This window comes from Entelurus aequoreus, linkage group LG02 (genome assembly GCF_033978785.1).
Source record: "Entelurus aequoreus isolate RoL-2023_Sb linkage group LG02, RoL_Eaeq_v1.1, whole genome shotgun sequence".
Lineage (NCBI taxonomy): Eukaryota > Metazoa > Chordata > Actinopteri > Syngnathiformes > Syngnathidae > Entelurus > Entelurus aequoreus.
Window position 1 is genome coordinate 73142219 of NC_084732.1, and position 15435 is coordinate 73157653.

General features: G+C 40.3%; 1 protein-coding gene across 4 annotated transcripts in view; it reads right to left on the minus strand.

Annotated features, from left to right (window-relative positions):
- Positions 1-15435, minus strand: part of coro2ba (coronin, actin binding protein, 2Ba) — a 117082-nt gene that overhangs the window by 18857 nt on the left and 82790 nt on the right. For all 4 annotated transcript variants that reach the window (XM_062032003.1, XM_062031997.1, XM_062032009.1 and 1 more), the window contains 3 exons: positions 13733-13849; positions 5881-6030; positions 4102-4266 (listed from right to left, as the gene is read on the minus strand). In XM_062032003.1, the coding sequence (XP_061887987.1) occupies positions 4102-4266; positions 5881-6030; positions 13733-13849 (432 nt within the window). The remainder of the gene's footprint in view (positions 1-4101; positions 4267-5880; positions 6031-13732; positions 13850-15435) is intronic.

The window sequence follows — 15435 nt, forward strand, 5'->3', positions numbered from 1 at the left end:
CAAGAGCACTCTGCTATTTTTAAGAACCTTCTGGAAAAAGTCTACTCAAAAATCATCTCTATAATAGAAGTCTAGTGTTTTTAAAGGCCTACTGAAACCCACTACTACCGACCACGCAGTCTGATAGTTTATATATCAATGATGAAATCTTAACATTGCAACACATGCCAATACGGCCGGGTTAGATTAGTAAAGTGCAATTTTAAATTTCCCGCAAAATATTCTGCCGAAAACGTCTCGGTATGATGACGTTTGCGCGTGACGTCACGGATTGTGTGGACATATTGGGACACCATTGTGGCCAGCTATTAAGTCGTCTGTTTTCATCGCAAAATTCCACAGTATTCTGGACATCTGTGTTGGTGAATCTTTTGCAATTTGTTTAATGAACAATGGAGATAGCAAAGAAGAAAGCTGTAGGTGGGATCGGTGTATTAGCGGCTGGCTACAGCAACACAACCAGGAGGACTTTGAGTTGGATAGCAGACGCGCTACCGTGAGTACAGCATTGGCTTCCAAACATTTGATCGCTTGCCTGTACGTGCGTGCCGCTATGTGCATGTCATGTACGTAATTTTGGGGAAATATATGTGCTGTATGAACTTTACGGAGGTGAACGGTACTTTGGGCTGTGGGATTGAGTGTGTTGTGCTGGTGTTTGATTTGTATTGGTGGGTTATATGGACGGGAGGGGGGAGGTGTTTGTTATGCGGATTATTTTGTGGCATATTAAATATAAGCCTGGTTGTGTTGTGGCTAATAGAGTATATATATGTCTTGTGTTTATTTACTGTTTTAGTCATTCCCAGCTGAATATCAGGTCCCACCCGCCTCTCACAGCATCTTCCCTATCTGAATCGCTTCCACTGCCCTCTAATTCTTCACTCTCACTACCTCATCCACAAATCTTTCATCCTCGGTCAAATTAATGGGGTATTCGTCGCTTTCTCATCCGACTCGCTCTCGCTGCTGCTGGCCATGATTGTAAACAATGTGCAGATGTGAGGCGCTCCACAACCTGTGACGTCACGCTACTTCCTGTACAGGCGAGGCTTTTTTATCAGCGACCAAAAGTTGCGAACTTTATCGTCGATGTTCTCTACTAAATCCTTTCAGCAAAAATATGGCAATATCGCGAAATGATCAAGTATGACACATAGAATGGATCTGCTATCCCCGTTTAAATAACAACATTTCATTTCAGTAGGCCTTTAAGAGTCTGTTGCAAAAATGTAAATGTCTTACAAGTTTGTTGAACTGAACTTGTGGGGCCACTAGTTGAAAAGCCCAAATTATGAAAAAAAAGAGGACCTAACATGGAACCTTGAGGAACACCAATAGTATAAGTAAAGAGGTTGAAAACATGACTACTGACTGCATCTGAACAAGCTACAGCAACACTTTAGATAAGAGGTGTCAAACTAATTTTTGATCGGGGGCCACATGGAGAAAAATCTACTCCCAGTGGGCCGGACTGGTAAAATCACGGCAGGATAACTTAATAAAGACAACTTCAGATTGTTTTCTTTGTTTAAAAATGGAACAAGCAGATTCTGAAAATGTACAAATCATAATGTTGTTGGGAATTTTTTACACTTTCATGTTGCGGTTAATAGTATTCTATTTTTATTTGTCATTATTTATACTTTCTGAATAAATTATGTGATAATGTTCATCAGTCAACTCCATCCATCCATCCATCCATTTCCTACCGCTTGTCCCATTCGGGGTCGCGGGGGGTGCTGGAGCCTATCTCAGCTGCTTCGGGCGGAAGGCGGTGTACACCCTGGACAAGTCGCCACCTCATCGCAGGGCCAACACAGATAGACTGACAACATTCAACTCATTGGTGTTCATTTTCAATCTATCAAGATAAATAAATAATATAAAAAGTACAGGATGTTATTTATGTAGTTTACTCATTTTCCTCAACTGGTGCATTTTATTTTTTATTTACATATGTAGCATCATCTACAAAGATACAAATTGCTATTGTAACATCTGGTGGACACATTTAGAACAGCAGTTTCTGTCATTAAAAAATTTCGGCTCATTTTTATACTTAGCAAACTTATCCCGCGGGCCAAATAAAACCTGTTTGCGGGCCTGATCCGTCCCGCGGGCCGGACGTTTGACACCCCTGCCTTACATTCATAAATCATCACATTACTAAAAAATGTCAATGCGAGGATCTGCCAATGTATGGTCCAAGTTCCTCTAGACCAGGGAAGTCAAACCTACGGCAGGTTTTATCCGGCCTGCGAGATGAGTTTGCCAAGTATAAAAATGATCAGAAAATTTGGAATGAAAGAAACTGCTGTCCTAAATATGTCCACTGGATGTCGCAATAACAATTTTTTGTATCCCTTGCGGCAAGAGCACGCATGACCTCAGAGGGGGCGGAACTGTGTGCTGTGTTAAAATAGAGGCATCACTTCCATGTTTGGACACCACGTACTTAAGCTGCTTATTAGTGATAGTATACAACATGTGGATTGTTACTTTCATACCTTGATTGTCAAAGATGTTGTTGGTAATGTAACCTGTGACATTTCTATCCCTCCCAAAAATGCTTTTGATAATCTGTACATTGTGTGTTGTACTTATGACTGGGGACACATTCTCCAACTCGAGTATTTCATATATATTTCATATATATATATATATATATATATATATATATATATATATATATATATATATATATATATATATATATATATATATATATATATATATATATATATATATATTGTATGAAATACTTGACTTTCAGTGAATTCTAGCTATATATATATATATATATATATATATATATATATATATATATATATATATATATATATATATATATATATATATATATATATATATATATATATATTTATTTATTTTATTATACCTATAAATAAAATAAATACTTGAATTTCAGTGTTTCGGAGGCTATCCAGTAGATGGCAGTATTGTCCTGTTTAAGAGTGGCACAACATTGCTGTTTACGGCAGACAAACGGCTTTACGGTAGACGAAAACGTGACTGCTGTTGTTGTGTGTTGTTACCGTGCTGGGAGGACGTTAATGAAACTGGCTAACAATAAACCAACATAAGAAACCAAGAACTCGCCCTCGATCATTCTACAGTTATAACGTGATTGGGCAGTCACGCTGTTTATATCGTGGGAAAGCGGACGTGAAAACAGACTGTCGCCGCTGTCCCCACTCAGGTCCGCATGGAGCTGGAGGGGGCGTGGCCTCCAGCTCCGGCTGACTTCCGGGAGATTTTCGGGGGAAAATTTCTTCCGGGAGGTTTTCGGGAGAGGCGCTGAATTCCGGGAGTCTCCCGGAAAATCCGGGAGGGTTGGCAAGTATGCCATATTCACAAGTTTTGTTAGAGAAGATGCAGCATTTGTACAGAATAAACCACATGATGTTAGTACATCAGTTGAGGAAAATAGGCAAATTACATGAATGATATCCTGTAATTTGATTTAGATATTATTTATTTCACCTTCTGATAGATTAAAATGAACACCAATGGGAGCATTTTAAACCTCTGCCAGACTCACTTGCACCCATTTGACTGATTAACATTATCACATAATTTATTCAGAAAGTATAAATAACAACAAATGGAAGATAGAATACTATTAACCGCAGCATGTAAGTGTAAATAAAATACATTATGATTTGTACATTTTCAGAATGTGCTTGGTCTGTTTTTAAACTAAGAAAACACTCTGAAATTGTCTTTATTTTTAAGTTATTATGCCATGATTTTACCAGTCCGGCCTCCTTGGGAATAGATTTTCCTCCATGTGGCCCCTGAGCTAAAATGAGTTTGACACCCCTGCTGTATACAACAAACGGCTCCAATATCGGTATTGTATTAAAAGTGAAAAAGTTACAGTCTGACTGCTGAAGATACTACTACCGAAGTCCACTATTATACGTTATTAAAGATGGTCAGAGAGATCTGATCCTGGATCATACCTGAAGTCCAAGAAGTAATTTAGGTCACAGCTTTATGCCGTAATGCAATGAAACGTTTTTTAAATTATGCTTCAAATCGCATACGAGAATCAGAAACGTATTTGTGTCTAACCTGAAGGACTCTCCCAGAACGTGGCTCTATTACTCGCAGGTTCTTGTCCTTACAGCTGGTGGCCAACAGACTGCCGTCTGTGTTGAAGGACATGCTGAGGATGACGTCTGTGTGGCAGTCAATCATCTTTACCGGCTCGCCGATCTCCAGGTTCCAAATCAGGACCTTAAAAAGAGAGGTTTTGTGAGTGGAGCTGTTAGTTTTTTGTTGTTGAATTCTCGGCATTAGGCAAAAGACCAAATGAAGTGTCTTCAATGTTTGTCCAGGACAGTGGTGTCTACTACAGTATAGCTTAGCATGTATTGACCTGATTGGTTTTAGCAAATCTTTAGTGTGCAAAATGTATCAGAGTGGCCCCTTGCATTTTTTCCTTTGTCTGCATGTGCCCCAAGTGACATTTTTTTTTCTTCCAGTTTTATAGGCATGCAGATCTGCAAAAACATTGAAAAACATTTTATTCAGTGATTTGCATTTTGAATGGCTAAAATTGGAGAGGGTTTTGTTAAAGCAACACATCTACGACCAGGGTCCCGGGTAATCTACAGTCTATCCCAGCCAACTTTAGTCTACACAGATAAATATCTACAAAATGTATTTTAAAATCACTCCAGAATTTTGCAGTTTTTTGTGAGTGTTGCAGACTAAGGACTGATTTAGCAGTGTTTAAAAAAGAAGTGGTGATGTTTTGAAGCCTTTTTCCGATAACATTGCATCTGCTTGATATTTGATGAATTTGTTATCAATTAATTTTTTTTGTAACTTTAATCCCGAAAAATAACATAATTTTAACATATCTAACAAAATATGCCTTTTTACACACACATGTGCATAGTTTGATAAACAACTAATGATGTTTTATAATGATGAAGAATAGCTAAGCATGCTACACTACACATTATAGGAGGATATGCTAACCGCTAAGCTAGAGCTCTTGAATGTAAACAAAGGTGGGCGGATCGATTCAGATATTATCAGTATCAATACCAAGTACGGTAGTAAAGTATCAGGTGGATGCTACAGTGGTTAGATCGATACTTTTTAATATCAAAAAATCTTTTGCCGTTTTTGTTATTGTTTACAAACTCAGGAGATAAGTCCGTGGACACAGGAGGGCAAAAACCAAAGGATTTAAATCAGAGCAATAGTACAACATAATTCAAATATTCCATAGATATTGATAGCTACACTGCCATCGTGTGTTTTTGTCTGATTAGAATTGTGATAAAAATGTAATCATTCACTGATTTAGAAAATTTGAATTATCAGTATCAACATTTGTATAGCCAATACTGCCCCTGTATCTATTTGGTACTTGATTGATATTCAAAACCCAAATGTGCAGTATCGCCCAAAACTAATTTAAAGAATCAAACATCAGAAGAATAAGTGCTTATTATATTTTAACAGAAGTGTAGATAGAAACCTGTTACAGCAAAAAGTAACCAGAAATAAACAGTAAAATTACATGTAGAATAATGATAGCTTTGAGGAAATAATACAACTGTAAATGACGTAATATGTTACTGCAGATGTCAGCAGCTAAATTAGGAGCCTTTGTAACCCATTTTGAAATGGTTGTATTATCATTTATATACCAAATAATATATTTTGATATATATTGATATCGCAGTAGGCTGCAATGCATATCGCGATATAGATTTTAGGCCATTTCGCCCATTCCGAATTCACACCTGTGGACAATTCAGAGCCTACAATTGCCAAACGTTCATGTTTTTTGACTGTTGGAGGAAGTGAAGCAGATATCTACTGAAGTGTTACCTTATAGTCGTAGCCAGCGCTGAAGAGGATGCCACTGCTAGTGGGGTGCCACTCAATCAGACCCACACGTCTGCTGTGGCCGTACAGTTCCAGCACCGCCTCGGTCATGTTACGCCTCAGACCGCCATCTGGGATCTCCCATACCCGCACCTGACAAATTCACATGTACACTTATAAACACGCCAATCAGTACACATAGAAATAGAAACTGTGGGTGTGTTTCATACGTAGACACTCAACTGATGAAATACCTACAGGAGCAGCGGAGTCTTTGATTTATACATACACACATACATACACACACACACGCACACACACACACACACACACATATATATATATATATATATATATATATATATATATATATATATATATATATATATATACATATATATATGTATGTATCAATCAATCAATGTTTATTTATATAGCCCTAAATCACAAGTGTCTCAAAGGGCTGTACAAGCCACAACGACATCCTCGGTACAGAGCCCACATACGGGCAAGGAAAACTCACCCCAGTGGGACGTCAATGTGAATGACTATGAGAAACCTTGGAGAGGACCGCATATGTGGGTAACCCCCCCACCCCCCTCTAGGGGAGACCGAAAGCAATGGATGTCGAGTGGGTCTGACATAATATTGTGAAAGTCCAACACATCAGCGAAAGTCCAGTCCATAGTGGGGCCAGCAGGAACCATCCCGAGCGGAGACGGGTCAGCAGCGTAGAGATGTCCCCATCCGATGAACAGGCTAGCGGTCCACCCCGGAGCAGAGTAGAAAAGAAAAGAAAAGAAAAGAAACGGCAGATCAACTGGTCTAAAAAGGGAGTCTATTTAAAGGCTAGAGTATACAAATGAGTTTTAAGATGAGACTTAAATGCTTCTACTGAGGTAGCATCTCTAACTTTTACCGGAAGGGCATTCCATAATATTGGAGCCCGAATAGAAAACGCTCTAAAGCCCGCAGACTTTTTTTTGGCTCTGGGAATCACTAATAAGCCGGAGTTCTTTGAACGCAGATTTCTTGCCGGGACATATGGTACAATACAATCGGCAAGATAGGCAGGAGCTTGACCGTGTAGTATTTTATACGTAAGTAGTAAAACCTTAAAGTCGCATCTTAGGTGCACAGGAAGCCAGTGCAGGTGAGCCAGTATAGGCGTAATATGATCAAACTTTCTTGTTTTTGTCAAAAGTCTAGCAGCCGCATTTTTACCATCTGTAATCTTTTAATGCTACACATGGGGAGGCCCGAAAATAAAATGTTACAGTAATCGAGACGAGATGTAACGAACGCATGGATAATGATCTCAGCATCGCTTGTGGACAAAATGGAACGAATTTTAGCGATATTACGGAGATGAAAGAAGGCCGTTTTAGTAACACTCTTAATGTGCGACTCAAACGAGAGAGTTGGGTCGAAGATAATACCCAGATTCTTTACCGAGTCGCCTTGTTTAATTGTTTGGTTGTCAAATGTTAAGGTGGTATTATTAAATAGATGTCGGTGTTGAGCAGGACCGATAATCAGCATTTCCGTTTTCTCTAGCGTTGAGTTGCAAAAAGTTAGCGGACATCCATTGTTTAATTTCATTAAGACACGCCTCCAGCTGACTACAATCCGGCGTGTTGGTCAACTTTAGGGGCATGTAGAGTTGGGTGTCATCCGCATAACAGTGAAAGCTAACACCGTATTTGCGTATGATGTCACCTAGCGGCAGCATGTAAATACTAAAGAGTGCAGGGCCAAGAACCGAACCCTGGGGAACTCCGCACGTTACCTTAACATAGTCCGAGGTCACATTGTTATGGAAGACACACTGCATCCTGTCAGTAAGATAAGAGTTAAACCAAGACAAGGCTGAGTCTGTCATCCCAATATGCGTTTTGATACGCTCTAATAAAATATTATGATCAACAGTATCGAAAGCGGCGCTAAGATCAAGAAGCAGCAACATAGATGACGCATCAGAATCCATCGTTAGCAATAGATCATTAGTCATTTTTGCGAGGGCTGTCTCCGTAGAGTGATTTGCCCTGAAACCGGATTGAAAAGGTTCACAGAGATTGTTAGACGCTAAGTGTTCATTTAGCTGCTGTGCGACAATTTTTTCGAGAATTTTCGAGATAAACGGAAGGTGGGACACCGGCCGGTAGTTTACCAGGAGATCAGGATCGAAGTTAGGTCTTTTGAGTAGAGGATGAATAACCGCTTTTTTGAATGCTAGGGGAACAGTACCAGAGGAAAGTGATAAGTTTATAATATTTAACACTGATGGACCTAATAAAACAAAAAGCTCCTTGATAAGTTTCCCAGGAATTGGGTCAAGTAAACATGTTGTTTGTTTTGTCCCATTTACACATTTTAACAATTCCTCCAATGTTATTTCATCAAAGAGAGAGAAACTATTTTGGAGGGCAGTGTCCGTCGTATATACAGTCATATTTGTGTTAATAGAACCCAGTTGTAGCTGAGATGCATTGTCTTTAATCTCTTTTCTAATGACTTCAATTTTCTTATTAAAGAAATTCATAAAGTCATCTGCTGAGTGGGTGGAGCTACTGGGAGGAGTCCCTTGTTGGGTTAGCGATGCTACTGTACTAAACAAAAATTTAGGATCATTTTTGTTGAGGTGGATGAGATTTGAGTAATATTTAGCTTTAGCTGAGGTAAGCATGCGTTTATAAGTTATTAAACTATCACTCCATGCTTGATGGAAAACCTCAAGTTTAGTCGCACGCCATTTGCGTTCCAGCTTTCTACATGATAATTTCTGGGCTTTAGTTTCTTCTGTAAACCATGGGGTACGCCTTTTAGGGGCCCTTTTTAGCTTTAGCGGTGCTACAATATCAATGGTGTCGCGCAGGGCGTCGTTAAAGCTGTTAGTGAGGTTATCAATGGAGCCCACATAATTTGGGAATGGTGCCATTACCGAAGGCAGTAGGTCAGTAAGAGTCGTCGTTGTGGCAGCATTAATGTTGCGGCTGCTATAGTAGTTATTATTATTATTATTAGTTTGTTGACAATGAGTCAGAACTTCGAATTTTATAAGGTAATGATCGGACATTACTTTAGTGTACGGGAGTATCGTAACTTTAGAGGTGGTGACACCCCTGACAAGCACTAGATCTATCGTATTACCGTTGCGATGCATGGGTTCATTTATTATTTGTGTAAGACCACAGCTATCAATTTTAGTCTGGAGCGCCACGCATGGAGGGTCCGATGGGGTATTCATATGGATGTTAAAGTCTCCCATTATGATTATATTGTCGGCGTGCGTCACTAGATCAGCAACGAACTCTGAAAATTCATTGATAAAGTCCGAATAGGGCCCTGGGGGGCGGTAGATGACAGCCAGGTGCAGAGGCAGCGGTATGACAAACCTCACAGTAAGCACCTCAAACGAGTTATATTTATTATTTAGGTCCGAGGTAAGGCTAAAGTTTTTGTTGTATATTAGTGCAACACCCCCACCCCTTTTAATGGGACGGGCAATATGCGTTCCCGTATAGCCAGGAGGAGACGCCTCACCCAGCGCAAAAAATTAGTCTGGTTTGAGCCAGGTCTCGGCTAGACCAACGACATCAAGATTGTTGTCTCTGATGACTTCATTAACTAATAACGTTTTGGAAGACAATGACCTTATGTTTAAAAAGCCCATATTATAGGTAGTGGGCTGTTTTGAGGAGTTTTTGTTGAAAGTATCCGTAGTAGCAATATTAATAATGTTACGTTTATTATGCGTAGTGCACTTTAAATAATTTCGACTATATCTAGGAATTGATATGACAGGAATTTTTAGATTGTTTGCCACCTCAGTAAAATGCATGTCCACCTCTGACGCAGAAAAAACATTATGTGAGTTGTATATTATTCTAAGAGAATTGCTATGTGTGCAGGGATTATCCAGCTTGGCGCTGGCTAGTTCTAGCTTAACAGACTCCTTATTAGCGCTTCTTTGTGGATTAGCATTTAGCTTTTTCGTTAGCCCCGCTAACAACAACGCATTTAGCTTTGTTGTTAGCCCCGCCCGACACCCCCGCTTCTGCTTCCGAGCGCATCGCCTACGTCTCTTTTGTTGACGGTCTCCGCTGGTAGTGGACGCCGCTGCTTCAAAGGCCACTGCTGGATGTAGCTCGCGAAGAATTCCCAAGCTAGCGAGTAGGTCCACCGTACACGCATCTTTCAGCCCAAAATGGCCCAATCTCTCCACATCCAGAATCGTAAGTCGGTCGTAAGTGATCACGGAGTGAACACGCTGTGAGCCAGCCATGAAATTGACTGAATTGACGGGTGTTTTTGCCAAATCGGTCTACACTTCCAGGAGCGCTCGCAAGAAGCCGCTGCCTTGGAGCGCGGCCATCTTGGAAAAATTATATTGTATATATGTATATATATGTATATATATATATGTATATACATACATATACATGTATATGTATACACATACAGTGACAGCTTGTGTTAATGGCCGTCCAGTGCAAGCACTGTTGGACACAGGTAGCTCCATGACACTGCATTCACACCACCCCCTATCATCCACAAACCGACGGATTGGTGGAACGCTGAAGTCCATGCTGAGAAAGTTTGCAGATGACACCGGCCGAGACTGGGAGAAATGGTTTCCCTTCTTGCTCTTTGCCTATCGAGAGGTACCCCAAGCCTCTACCTGGTTTTCACCTTTTAAACTTCTTTATGGGTTCCCAGTTCAAGGTCCCTTGGACCTCTTGAATAAATCCTGGGAATCTAAACCACCTGCACCACAAAGGGTTCTTTCTTATGTGCTGCAGATGCGAGACTGGCTAGAGCAATACAGAGCTAAGGCAAGAGAAAATCTTGGAAAGGCCCAGCTGAAACAGATGACCTGGTATGACCAGAAAGCACATCAAAGGGTGCTACAGCCAGGTCAAAAGGTCATGCTCTTGCTTCCAACCTCAAGCCATAAACTGCTGGCCCAATAGCAAGGTCCTTACGTGGCCAGACAAGCTGGTCCAGTCACCTATGAGATCTCACATCCGGATAAAAGAAAGGCATCCCGAGTGTACCACATCCACCTTCTGAAGGAATGGAAGGAGAGGAAATCCTCTGTGGAAGGAAAAGATGTCCAGGCCAGTCAAGTACCTACTCAAAGCAAGGAGTTGTGAGTGGAAAAGGTGATGTGGCACGTGAAGTGGAAATGAAGGATGCTGTGGAGGAGACTGATCTGTCCATGCTCACTACACCACAGAAACCTGATGTGAGTCACTTGTCTGCACACTCTGCGCTTGAACTCTTGCAAGTATGTGAAGAATTCCCAGTTTTGTTCAGTGCAAAGCCAGGAAAAACTCCACTAATTGAGCATGTCATTCGCTTAAAGAACCCAACACCTATCCGTCAGCGCCCATACAGAGTGCCTGAGCGGAAGGTGGAGCCCCTCAACCATGAAATCCAAACCATGCTGGATCTAGGAGTAATCAAACCCTCAAACAGTGAGTGGGGTAACCCCATTGTCCTTGTTACTAAGAAAGACAACACGATACGACTATGTAATGACCTACGCAAAGTGAATGCAGTTTCTAAATTTGAAGCTTATCCTATGCCACGTATTGATGAACTTCTTGACAAGCTGGGCAAAGCTGTGTTTAGCACCACCCTTGACCTGTGTAAGGGTTACTGGCAAGTGCCTTTAGAGAAGGAGTCACGGGAGTACACTGCCTTTCGTGGCCCAAAGGGTCTCTATCATTACATGGTTATGCCGTTTGGATTCCACTGAGCCCCTGCAACATTTCAGCGGCTAATGGATCGCGCTCTGCAGGGGTGTGGCCAGTTATCTGCTTCCTATCTCGATGATGTGGTGGTCTTCAGCACTTCCTGGGAAGACCACCTCTCTCACCTGCGTCAAGTCCTGCTCTGGATCCGTTCTGCCGGGCTCACTCTTAACACCCAGAAATGTGAGTGGGCCAAAACTGAGGTGCGCTACCCAGGTTACCACTTTGGCAATGGGCAGATACATCCTCAGGTGGACAAGGTGAAGGCTATCCAAGACAGTCCTAGACCCCGGACAAAGAAGCAAGTCCGGTCATTCTTAGGGCTTTCCGGGTGGTACAGAAGATTTGTGCCCCACTTCTCTACCATCAAAGCTCTTCTTGTCGAACTGACAACCAAAGCATCTTCTAATCCAGTCAAATGGACAAAAATATGTGAAACTGCCTTCACGAAGGTCAAAGCTATTCTATGCTCTTCCCCGGTCTTACAAAGTCCTGACTTCAACCAGAGATTCCTTGTTCAAGTTGATGCCTCCGGTGTGGGCCCAAGGAAAGGAGGTCGAGGAACAACCGCTTCTCAATCTGAGCTGTAAACTGCATCCCAGAGAAACTAGGTATTCTGCGATCAAAAAGGAATGTCATGCCATCAAGTGGGCGTTGGACAGCCTATGTTATTGCCTTCTCGGACAGACCTTTGATCTGGAAATGGCCCACCAGGCATTGAACTGGATCAACTCCATGTCTCGTCTCCCTGAACTTGCTGTCGCTAGAGAGGAGGGAGGCGATGTGACAGTTTGACCCCCCAAACATCTACTGAGGTGATTATATTGATAATGAGATTCTGTTGTGTTATAACCGGTTAAATGAATTTGGTTGCTTTGCTAATTGATTTTGCTAAATCTGTTTTGATTATTAAATTCTTTACTTTGACATATTTGACTATTGACATTGGATTGTGAATACATTTGTTATAATGGATGATTTATCTTTTTAATGATTTGATTATTGAAGTTATTTGATTAAATTTGAATATGCTTATTTTGATTAATTATTTAGGCCCATATTTGATTTAATGCATGCAACTTTGAATTTGATTTAGAATACATATATTTACTATATATACTATACTAATATTACCTAATTTATTAATATTGCATATTTTGGTGCTTGGTTTCCTGTTGAGTATTGTTCTCCTTTGACACTTTGGGGTTTAAATAAATGTTTGTAAACCGTTTACAACTGCGTGCTTTGCCATCCTTGGTTTGAAAGTCCGGTTTACAAAGGTTACATTACCTTCACTCGAGACAGGTATTAGAGACCTTGGATGGTGAAATCCCTAAATTCTTTGCAATAGCTTGTTGAGAAATATTGTTCGTAAACTGTTCGACAATTTGTGGGCTCTGTACCGAGGATGTCGTTGTGGCTTGTGCAGCCCTTTGAGACACTTGTGATTTAGGGCTATATAAATAAACATTGATTGATTGATTGTTCACAAAGTGGTGACCCTTGCCCCATCCTTGTTTGTGAATGACTGAGCATTTCATTGAAGCTGCTTTTATATCCAATCATGACACCCACCTGTTCCCAATTAACCTATTCACCTGTGGGATGTTCCAAATAAGTCTTTGATGAGCATTCCTCAACGTTGTCAGTCTTTGTTGCCACTTGTGCCAGCTTTTTTGAAACATGTTGCAGGCATCAAATTCCAAATTAGCTAATATTTTCTAAATATAACAAACGTTTTCGAGTTCGAATGTTATGTATCTTGTCTTTGCAGCCTATTCAATTGAATATAGGTTGAAAATGATTTGCAAATCATTGTATTCTGTTTTTATTAAGATTTACACAACATGCCAACGTCACTGGTTTTGGGGTTTGTATTTTGAGAATGTGCAGCTGGCCAGTAGAATATTTGCTGCGGGCTGCAAATAGCCTCCGGGCCTTACTTTGGACAACCTTGGCATAGATCAAACATTGTCTAAAGTAAAATACCTAAAACAGATCAGTGGCTTCCGTCAGGACTTTTGTTGACTGGACAGGAGTGCGTTTGTTGCAAAATGACAACCTGCTGGGGTATGAAGGTCGATGGTGTCACTTACCGAAGTGTCCTCCGAACAGGAAGCTACAATGTTTTCGAAGAAGGGATTCCACTTGATGTCCAGCACGTTGCCTTGGTGGCCACATACTTTTGGGTAGTGAGAGTCCAGACGGCCTGTCTGCAATAGAGACAGATGCACATTTGTTTCTCTTCCGGATTTGTATGCATTGTCCAAAAGTCTGATCAAATTTAAAGTCTTTAAAAAAGGATATGTGCATACACATGGACCGTTTAACAACTTTAAAACAGATTAACTGCAGGAAAATTAGGTTATTGTTCATATTTAAACCAATATGGAAGAGAAAGAAAAACACCAGAGGAGTGTTGTTGCAATAACCGCATTTGTCCACATGGGGGTGCTGTCTCACAATAACAAACAGTAATAAACTATGATGTCATGACTGTTTGATGTCACTTCAGTTCAATGACCTCGTTTTTTTTAATGCCTAAGAGATTTGTGTTACGTCACATTCTGTGAATTCCGCCCTATGTGTTCAGGGTTAATGTGTGCGTTGATTAATTTGTCGTCCTCAGTCAACTCTAAAGATGAAGACTTCCTGTGCCCCTTATTTCTGACACATGAATGGATTAAAGCACTCGAGAACCAGACAATGATCTGCACCTAGAAAAAAAGTACTTAATGGAATGTTGAAAAAATTGAAATGAGCAGTGATGTAGGCTTAAATAATATCGGGAAACATGAGCAAATCTGAGGACATAGAATTCAATATACCGTACTGTAAATAGAGTGTACTTCATACACATTGGAAGGGAAAGTGGGGATATTCTATTGGACTTTTGTAAAATTTTGATATTTGACTTAAAAAACAACAACACAGAAACATTAGAAATGCTGAGATAAAATAAATATAGTTGTGAAAGTTAAATAATGGGATTGCTTGAAACAAATCAACAATGTGAAAACAAATTGAAATGTTTCGTTCGAGCTGGATAGGCAACCCTAACTTTGGACACTTCACTCAACACGGACGTTATAGCATCATCAAAGGCTCACTTAAACATTCACAAGGATGTGAAGAATAAGGATGAAGTGATGAGAAAAAAAGTGACCGCATAGGAGAAAGTTATTTACAAGTTTCACGTTTGCATTCCATTGCACATAACTGTGGTGCATTCAAGGACCCTCGATAAAGTTAGAAACAGTCACTAACTTTTAAAGACAGGGGGAGCTTAACGTCCAAGAGATGCACAAGTAACACGATAATATGTTCATAGTAATATTCATGTACTATTAGGATTCGTATTACCCGCTTATGATAATTGTACATGAGTAAGAAAATCTCTACTTTACATTCTGAAGAAAAGGAAAACTTGACGGATTTGTAGTTTTATCAAAGTGAATAATGACTATTTAGATTTATACTTTATAATGTATTTGTTGGCACTTTTTTGTAAAAAACAAACAATGTCACAATCTGGTCGCGTTTACAAAGGTTGCGTTTCTCAGGACTAGCAAGAGGCAAAGTGCAGGTAAGAATATTTAATTTTACGAGAGGCAAAAAATAACGAAAGGCTGTAGCACATAGCATACACTTAAAGGCAAACCAAACAAATCAAGAACGTAACATGTCGCGTGTAGCAAACATTGATCCAACGACTAATGCTGGGTCACTGAGGAATATAAAAGGGAGTGGGACTACTAATCGTAAACTGAAGGTGTGTTAATTTCGTGTCCATGGCAAC